Here is a 9,091-nt window from a genome sequence, read left to right on the forward strand (position 1 = left end):
AATTTCTAACTATTAATTTTAGCACTTCAATTTGAACACTATTTTCCAAACAATTTTCCAAAAATTAAAAACGAAAAGGAAACTCAAAAAATTTTCACAACAAAAAACCACGCGACTCCCGTCTCTTAACTAGGGCCACAGCCAGCCGATAGAAAATTGCAATTCGAATGCATTTAAATTTCCTAGTTGTTGTTGTTTTTGTTTTCTCTTCGACCCGCAACCGGTAAATACGCACGTGCTTTGTGACAAATTCGATTTTAAACCAATAATCCGAGAATAATTTTTATTTCTATCTAAAATTTCTTTAATAATTTGCAATATTTTTTTTAATTCACAGCCTTTCGGACACGAGTATGCAATCTTTTCTTTACGTTCCGTAGAATGCACGTTTTTTGTTGTTTCTTTTTGCTCTTTTTCGTTGTTTTTGTATTTGTTATTTTGCTAAATGTTTGGCCATATGTTCACAGTGACATAAGAAATCCGAAGTTGAAGGTGATAATTTCATCGGCGTCAGTTAAATTTGCAAATGTTTAATCTTTACGGCTTTCAGGAGTCTAATTGATGGCAATAGGTCTACAAGGCGAATAATAAAAGGGACAATAGGGCTATTCATAATTTTTTAATAGTTTATAGGGGTAAGGGTAAACATGTAGTGACATGAAATCGTCGCATGTTATTTTAAGATACACATTGTAGTTGGCAATTGGATATCAAAGCCGCACTTGACTTCTGCCGTCGTTGTCCCCCATGATTAGATAAGAGTATGAATTGCAACGATGCCATGCTGCTTTTCTACGTATATAGCTCTTAACAGAATGAGCGCGTTGAGCCGTTTCCCCTTAAATATTATCAAAGACGGAACGATCAAAGCGTAATGGATTTATTGCTACTATGTGTCTCCTGTGGTTGTTGTTTCGTAAATAAAATAGTGAAATGACTTAACGCGCTATTTATGCGTAGTTCTTTAGAGTAAAGGTGTAAGTACATAAAAAGCTTGAAGTCATATAAAGGCATATTAATGTCAAATTATAATGGAAAACGACGGAAAATTTTAGTGCGGCACTGTAATCCCCTTATGAATGTCACAAATATATATGCCTAGCCATGACTTCAAGCTTCTTATGTACTTACACCTTAAAACACAGTCAGCTCTTAGCTTCATTTTCCTACTTAGCTTATCGATTGGATTATGTTTTATATATATATATATATATATATATATATATATATATATATATATATATATATATATATATATATTTTGTCAAATCACACGTTATCTTGAAATATCGAATATGAAGCCGTAAAAGAATTCAAAAGTTAAAAAATGTTTAACTTCGTCGCCTGAAACTTGGCGGCGTTGTATGTTGCTGTTGTATTGGAAACAATACAATTTAACTTTCTCGCTTAGAAGCATGATAGAAGAATACAGGTAGTCACATCGACGCAGCTACTGGGACTATGAACTGTCAAACCAATTTAGCAATTAAAGATTGAAGAATGAAAAATTATTCAAAATCGTAAAAAACAATTTTGAAAAATGTATATCATAACAAGCTCCGATTGACGTCGTATAAGAAAACCTACAAAAATCTACTTATTTTTGTCGGGACATTTGAAAATGTTTGACATATCAATGTTCCCAAACGTTGATGCATCTACCTGTATTCTTCTACCATGCTTTGAAGCAAATAAGCATTCATTCTGTTTCACCCTCTAAGACCATAGTATAATGAACGCGTTATCCGTTATTGCGTGTCACATTTCATCGATAAAACCTCAACCACAGAATGACATTAATTATTGTACCATCGATAAAACCTTATCTGCGTAGTTGTTGATTGACGATGATGCGTATATATAACGGATGGCGCATTCATTATGCTGTGGACAATAATGTCAAAATTGCATCACAATCTTTCCAAATCAATATTTCAGAGATGGGAACTTTTTTTTTATCAATTTGTACAAGGTGAAATACAAAAACTGCAGAGATGGATAGTCCTATTTGAAATTACTTTACTATCTTAATCTCACCATGGAAGTAACAATTTGCAATTTTTTGGGTAACCCATAATAAAATTAAGGAGGTAAAGTCATTCCAAATAAGCATATCCAAATCTGTATTTTCTGTAATTTACCTCGGCATATTTTACTGAATAAAAAACAGGTTTTCATCTTTGATTCGACAACAATATGTTGTCAAATGAATAATTTTGAAAAAATTTTAAAAAAATGATTTCATGACTTTATCTTTTTAATTCTACAGATACTCTTAATATTAAAATATATAATCAGCTGTAATTTGTTTACGTCATAATTCGTATTCTATTTTTCTTCTATATTATGAAATTAATAATTAATTAACGTATTTTTATACACTTTTAAATATGTAACGTCCCTTAAAACGCAAGTACAAGAGTTCAAAACGATACATACCAAATAATGCAACTGTGCAAATTGGTTAGGAGAGTTGTTGACACGTCAGTGTGAAGTGCTAAGCGAGAGAGCGAGAGGGTTTTATTTTCCCGTGAACTGTCAAAATTGCAAAAAGAATTTTTATTTTAAGCCGTAGCAGATAAAAACGAATCAAATCGAAAAAGTGCAGATATTTTTTTAATTAGATATTTTCGTAGATAATAAGTTGGTAATCTGACAATACCGAATACGCTTTAGGTCATAGAACCTAATCAAGTAAGTCCTGGACGGGTGGCGGCTCTCAATGTTTCTTGAGAGACGTGTATGGAATTGTAAAAATGTCTTTTGGTTTTCTAGAATTTAGTTGAAGACACCTTGTCAACTTTTAATTCCATGTTTGTTTTTTTTTAGATTCTGAGTACTTGCGTGGCAAAGTGAGACAGTGTTGAGGAATAACACACAATTAGCTGTATTGTAAATAACACTTGCGCCCAACATCATCTGTAAGACACATACATCAATTATGTTTAAATTGAAAAGTTGTGCGGACTTTTGTTTACTCAGCTTTCTGGCATTTATAAGTGTGACACAAGCTGTTGAATTCACATTCGACTTGGCAGATGGAGCGGAAGATTGCTTTTTCGAAGAAATAAAACGTAACACCACCGCCTACTTGGAGTTCCAAGTGTCAGCCGGTGGCCAGTTGGATGTGGATGTAACATTAAAGAATCCCAAGGGCGATATCATTTATGAGCAACAAAAGGCCACCTTCGATAGCCATCAATTTGTAGCGGATTTAGATGGTGTTTATCAGGCCTGCTTTAGCAATAAATTCTCCACATTTTCACATAAGTTCGTCTATGTCGATTTCCAAGTTGGCGAAGAACCCGCCCTACCCGGTGTTGATGACCACGCAACAGTGCTAACCCAAATGGAGACATCCTCCCAATCGATACACAAAAGCCTTAATGACATCTTGGATGCCCAGACACATCATCGTCTGCGTGAAGCCCAGGGCCGAAAACGTGCCGAGGAGCTGAATGAACGTGTTATGTGGTGGTCATGTGCTGAGACCGCAGCCGTCTTGACCATTGGTATTGTACAGATTTTGGTGCTACGTAACTTCTTCACGGATCGTAAACCCAATCAGCAACGTTATAGCCGTTTGTAGGGTTAAATTAGAACGACATGCCAATTATTCTAATTTTTTTATTAGTTAATCGAAAAGAAATTTGTGTATAGACAAAACAACAAGAGTACATAAAATTGAAGCCCCCTGCCCAATTCCTCATCCTCCTATCCCTCGACTTTTATTATTATTATATTATTACCCTCACACAAAAATTACTACAAAGGTTTATGTTCTCTTAAAGTACACAAGCAAAATGAAGCCTCATCAATTCCTCAGTTAATGTGTAATTTTAGTTGTAATTATAATTTTTGTGTCTTTATTAAAGAAAAAAATCATTCGATCCACTAAAAGTTGTGTTTTTTATATTTTGCAAAAAATAAAATTGTGAAGACAGATTTTGAAATGGTAGCTATAATTTTGAATATTCTACGATGGAATTTAAAATATCGTTGCACGGAATTTCTCATTATCACATGGAGAAACCGAAAAGGGAAGAAAGACTAAAATTGTTAGCTACATTTTATTTCAAAGCTAGTAACTAAGGGTGAAGATGAAAATTGTACTATTGGGATGCATAAAAATTGGTCCGATGATTCGTAAAAATTCAAATTTGACAATTGCAAGTAAATACAAAACGGAATCTGAGATGAAATGGTATAACCGTACCATGGTATGAACAATGTGAACATACAATTTATCGAAATACTTCTCAAATATTCGAAATTACTTGGAGTTATGCTCCAAATAAAGTGCTTTGCGGATTTTCAGATTTCGGTTTTTTTCTGCTCCAAAATCTATAAGTCCAAAAATATCGCAAAAGCGAAGATATAAAAAAACTTCATTTATATTTGAAATTATTTTAGTTAGGGTTTATATATCTTGTAAACCAGCAAAGCATATCTCTTGGGATTGGTCACCGCTAAGCCGTTAAACTTTACAGGAAACTTAACTTTTCCCTGGAAAGAATTGGCATTAAATATTTCTGTAACCAATTCGCCTAGACATAGATGTGGTAAGATTGTTAAACTCATTCCAACATTCCCCCGAGCTCAGAAAGTGTGTGTAGGAGTCCTTCTTTAGATACAGTTTTATATTAATTTATTATAATGATTATTATTGTTTTCCCTTAACTTAATATAACTTGATTTTTTTTGTTGTTACTTTCATTATTATTTGTAAATGTAATATATATAGAAGAGTTCAGGTTCAGTCCGTGCTGGCCGCACAACATCATCCAACTACACAATTACACCGAATCCGGACGATATGCACGATACATGTTCATCTCATTGGGAAATGTCTTGAAAAGTTCCGCCAACATATTTGATTTGAATTTGCGGTAGGCATCGATTTTACCTTTGACCTCTTCGTTTTTGGCCAATGCCTTCTCCACACAATCCTTGGTGTACAGTTGGGGGTTCTTGTCCTGATCAATGTAGTCGAAGACCTCAAAGGGTACATAGATATCTTGAACCTGATTTTTTAATTTGTTTATTTCCTGCAGACCGCTAACCAGGCCTTGGCTGCAAATTCAAAATCAAATCAAATAAATCGCAAATTATCATTAAGTCGCGCATCACAAAAAAAACTTACATCTTTTGATTGAGAACATTTTGGCCTTGGGGCTGAAAATCGGACACAATAATGCGTATTTGTCGAACATTCTCAATAAACATTTCCAATTGAGTTTCAAGATTTTCCAAAGGTGCCGACATATTTGAAGATTGTTTAAGGCAACGGTTTTCTTAGAAAGACTGCTTAAAATGACCAATCCGGACAATTTTCTTTCGCCTTATCCTGCACAGTGAAAACTGAAAAGTCTTGGCAAGGTAGATCTAACAGGTAACCGCATCGGCGAATTGCTACAACAAAGCAACTTTTGTGGTCCCCTCAAATGTCAAAATTGGCATCTAAGGCGAAAAACATAGATTCGCCATGACATTTAAAGGTTGCGGCAAATTTGTTTCAACCAATCAGAATCGAGATGTTTGTTTACATTTTATTTTGTGTGCCTCTCGTCGTAAACGAACGTCGCAATAAAAGTTTAAATAGGAGTAAAATAAGTATTAATTGTAGTATTGCGATATTTTTTAAACCAAGAAACTTATAATGACTATATTTTACTGGTTAAAACCGAAAGTTTTCCGGAACTGCAAATGACAAGAGTCGAATTCTTGCACTACTTCCCGTGATGTGCTTTGGGAATCTTAGATGTTGAGGCTAACTTAATTCTTAAAGCTGCACTCCATTCTAACCTCCTTCCTTCATTTTCTTTTAATTTTTTTACTAGTTTCACTCTTAACTTGCTCTTAAATTATTTGAAATATTATAAAAAGGTACTTCTAGGGAAGACAAATAAACAAATTTGTTGTTGCATTCATTTAGGGCGAATTATTCATTACAACAATTTGTTTTGACATTTAATGGTGCCATCAGCTGGGCTGATGCGATTACCTAGTACATCTACCTTGAGTCTTGGCAAGGGCTATTTAAGTCGATTTTCGACCAATCGAGTTTTCCAAAATCATACAAAAATCGGTAAATGAAATCGATTTCGTAGGTATGGGAATATCGAATAATCGATAATTGAAAAAATGGGTTTTCTGCATTTTATTTGACTAATCTATACTTTTGAAGAGATATTTTTTTAAAAACCATAGAAAAGTAAAAAAAAAAAACATAAAATTCTGAAAAGTCATGAATTCTTTACTTAAATGTCGTGTTTCAGATCAACAAGATTGTATCATCATTTTTACTATGATAACCGATTTTCCCTTTACGAAAAATCTTGCAAAAAGAGCAGATTCTTGCAGGTTTTGAAACAGATTGATATGATCTAGGTGGACAGCTGACCGGTCCCGATTATAAAAAAAAATAAATCCATTGTTGTGCAATTCCAAATCTTGTATTTTGGACAAAAGTTGGATATCTCCTCACAGTAGCGCACAACATTCACAGTTTCGTTGTGATTCGTAGAAGTACGGTAAAATAATCGGATTGAATGCAGCAACCTATAAACCCCATCAAACTGTGCCGTTCTGAATGCAAAGTTAGCTTTTGCAATGATCTCCACTCCAAAATAGACTTATTTACCTACACTTTCCCCAGAAAATGAGGTGGAAAAAGAGCGCGATTAATTGTTGTTTAATATTTTTAACATTTGCTCTTATCGATAATACTATTAATCGATAGTTTACATAAAATGTTGATTATTGGAGATGTTTGTCGAAAACGTAAAGTAGCTGTAACGTAGCTCCCCCGTAAGTGTTTATTAAACTTTAATAATATATAGGTGGAACCAGTACTCTTTAATCCAGAAAAATTAAAACAGAGAGAGAGAGAGAAAATAAGTTTTGAATTTGCTCTGAGAGAACTTGTTTTATACAAAAGTACTGTAACGTTATGGAACGGAACTTATATGTGCAACATATGTATCGTATGCATCCCAATAACACATCAATCGATAAACGATAACTTAACAATATTTGTTGCATTGCTGTTATCGTTTAATGTTTTTGTTTACAACTTGCATACGAACGTTTACATCATACCCAGAAGAAAGAACTTTTTCCAAAGGTTTTCCAAACCATGGCGAGACACGCTCTAATTGGTAACATTTAATGACAATTCATAAATATAACTTTACTCACATATTTTTGATTCTAATTCCAGGTGGTGGTACTGGTTTCGTGGGTACTCGTCTTGCCAAACATCTGGCTGGTCAAGGATATGAAGTTACCGTAGTATCTCGTATGCCTGGCCTAAAACGAATCACTTGGCATCAATTGGAGAAGGATGGACTGCCCAAAGGTGTTACATCAGTGGTGAATTTGGCCGGTCAAAATGTATTGGATCCCTCCAGAAGATGGACTGCCGGTTTTAAGCAAAACGTATGGAATTCACGCATTAATTCGGGTGCATCCTTGGTGAAGGCTATTGAAAAGGCCGGCGGTGTTGAGGCTTTTGTAAATATATCCGGAGTTTCTCATTATCCTCCCAATGAAAACAAGGTCTATACGGAAAATGATGAAGTACAAGGTTTTGATTTTATGTCACGTCTTTGTTTGGAGTGGGAAAAGGCTGCCACTTTGCCAGATGGTGTACAGAATGTAACAAGGGGTGTAAGTACTAGAAGATATAAATTTTGTTTATAAAAGTAAGCTTCTATGTCTTCGTTTAGGTAAAGTTGCGAACCGGTGTTGTTGTGGGACGTGAAGGTGGCATGATCCAGTCCATATGGATACCCTTTAATTTGGGAGTGGGTGGTCCCATGGGTACGGGTAAACAAATACTGCCATGGATCCATTTGGAAGATTTATGTCGCCTCATTCAACATTGCTTGGAAAACAAAGAGTGTAAGGGAGTATTTAATGCTGTGGCACCCGACATTGTAACAAATGGTGAATTTTCCAAGGTATGTTTGTGGTCAAGTACTACTCCCCAAGTTTAATATCACTCTTGAGTAATTTCTCACTTACTGGGAGGGATGGAAAATTAAAAAATTGGAACATAAAAATGTAGTTTCAAATATATGCTCTTTTCCAGAACCTGAAAGAATCTTAGTAAAAAATCTTATATTCTTGCAGTCCTTTAAAGTACTATAGTCTTTCATTTTTATCCTTTTTAGCTCCCTTTTCCTATCAAAAATATTGTGAATGAGAAATTTTACCTATTTGAACATTTCGAATTTAACTAATAACCAACAATATTTTTTTTTGTCCTTTCAGACCTTTGCTTCAGCCTTACATCGACCCTGCCTCTTTGCTGTACCCGAATTCGTTGTTGACTTAATGTTTGGCAAAGATCGCTCAGCTTTACTGTTGAGCGGTGCCAAAATCGAACCCAAACATGCTTTGGATACGGGCTTCGAGTTCAAATATCCCACTGCCAAACTGGCCTGTCAGGAAGTGGTGAAGAAACAATGAACCAAATTGAAAAAAAAAACATCTGTAAACGATAACATTACATACATAACATGGCTTTTTGTGATTGGTACTTTTATAAAAGTAGGTCTAATATGATGTTCCTTATTTATACTAATAATTTCTTTCAAATGATTTTGAACAAATTGTGTAATATATAAAAGAAATCATATTATTTATTTATGCCAAAAATATAGAATGAATCTTTTCTTAGTTTTTTTTGTGTAAAAATATATATGAAATAATTTCGAAACTATTTTAAATAAGAACTGTTTAAATAGTAAAGTATGGAGAAATGTCTAAGAATTTCTATTTGTCTTTGTAAATAAAGTGTCTTCTAAATATTCTCAGCTAGGATACTGCAATTTCTATAATCCTGCTGTCCTGTTGTAGAACATCCAAGAAATTATTAATTTTGCATTTTTTTTCAATATCATAACCGGGAAAGTCGTTTAATTCAGTAGAATTTTTACATTCTTGCAGTTCTGCAACAGACAAATGTTTCTTTTGCTTTTTGTAATAAAATTTTTGGAGATTGGTCTCAGATTACGTATATCAGTTTTGAATGACTTCAACAGTAATTTGAGCATTTTATCGTACACACGGAGTACGTTTTTAG

General features: G+C 34.1%; 3 protein-coding genes across 3 annotated transcripts; 2 read left to right on the top strand and 1 right to left on the bottom strand.

Moving 5' to 3' along the window:
* The first annotated feature begins 2,489 nt into the window (after positions 1 to 2,489).
* On the top strand, positions 2,490 to 3,900 carry LOC101887523 (transmembrane emp24 domain-containing protein 7). Its single transcript, XM_005188247.4, has 2 exons — positions 2,490 to 2,694; positions 2,830 to 3,900. The coding sequence occupies exon 2, from the start codon at positions 2,942 to 2,944 to the stop codon at positions 3,587 to 3,589; it is 648 nt and encodes a 215-aa protein (XP_005188304.1). The 5' UTR covers positions 2,490 to 2,694; positions 2,830 to 2,941; the 3' UTR covers positions 3,590 to 3,900.
* A 731-nt stretch (positions 3,901 to 4,631) lies between these two features.
* On the bottom strand, positions 4,632 to 5,404 carry LOC101887356 (mediator of RNA polymerase II transcription subunit 10). The gene is made up of 2 exons (XM_005188246.4): positions 5,144 to 5,404; positions 4,632 to 5,073 (listed from the first exon to the last, which is right to left on the bottom strand). The coding sequence occupies exons 1-2, from the start codon at positions 5,263 to 5,265 to the stop codon at positions 4,797 to 4,799; spliced, it is 399 nt and encodes a 132-aa protein (XP_005188303.1). The 5' UTR covers positions 5,266 to 5,404; the 3' UTR covers positions 4,632 to 4,796.
* A 1,625-nt stretch (positions 5,405 to 7,029) lies between these two features.
* LOC101901710 (epimerase family protein SDR39U1) lies at positions 7,030 to 8,678 on the top strand. Its single transcript, XM_005188244.4, has 4 exons — positions 7,030 to 7,160; positions 7,223 to 7,671; positions 7,731 to 7,964; positions 8,278 to 8,678. The coding sequence occupies exons 1-4, from the start codon at positions 7,139 to 7,141 to the stop codon at positions 8,473 to 8,475; spliced, it is 903 nt and encodes a 300-aa protein (XP_005188301.1). The 5' UTR covers positions 7,030 to 7,138; the 3' UTR covers positions 8,476 to 8,678.
* Positions 8,679 to 9,091: the final 413 nt, after the last annotated feature.

This window comes from Musca domestica, unplaced genomic scaffold (genome assembly GCF_030504385.1).
Source record: "Musca domestica strain aabys unplaced genomic scaffold, Musca_domestica.polishedcontigs.V.1.1 18, whole genome shotgun sequence".
NCBI classification, from domain to species: Eukaryota; Metazoa; Arthropoda; class Insecta; order Diptera; family Muscidae; genus Musca; species Musca domestica.

Excerpts from the sequence above, each read along its gene's own strand:
- LOC101887523 (XM_005188247.4), top strand. The coding sequence starts at position 2,942 with ATGTTTAAATTGAAAAGTTGTGCGGACTTTTGTTTACTCAGCTTTCTG.
- LOC101887356 (XM_005188246.4), bottom strand. The coding sequence starts at position 5,265 with ATGTCGGCACCTTTGGAAAATCTTGAAACTCAATTGGAAATGTTTATT. Across the intron at positions 5,074-5,143 it reads AATGTTCTCAATCAAAAGAT|CCAAGGCCTGGTTAGCGGTC; the intron begins GTAAGTTTTTTT and ends TTGAATTTGCAG.
- LOC101901710 (XM_005188244.4), top strand. The coding sequence starts at position 7,139 with ATGGCGAGACACGCTCTAATTG. Across the intron at positions 7,161-7,222 it reads GGCGAGACACGCTCTAATTG|GTGGTGGTACTGGTTTCGTG; the intron begins GTAACATTTAAT and ends TTCTAATTCCAG. Across the intron at positions 7,965-8,277 it reads CAAATGGTGAATTTTCCAAG|ACCTTTGCTTCAGCCTTACA; the intron begins GTATGTTTGTGG and ends TTGTCCTTTCAG.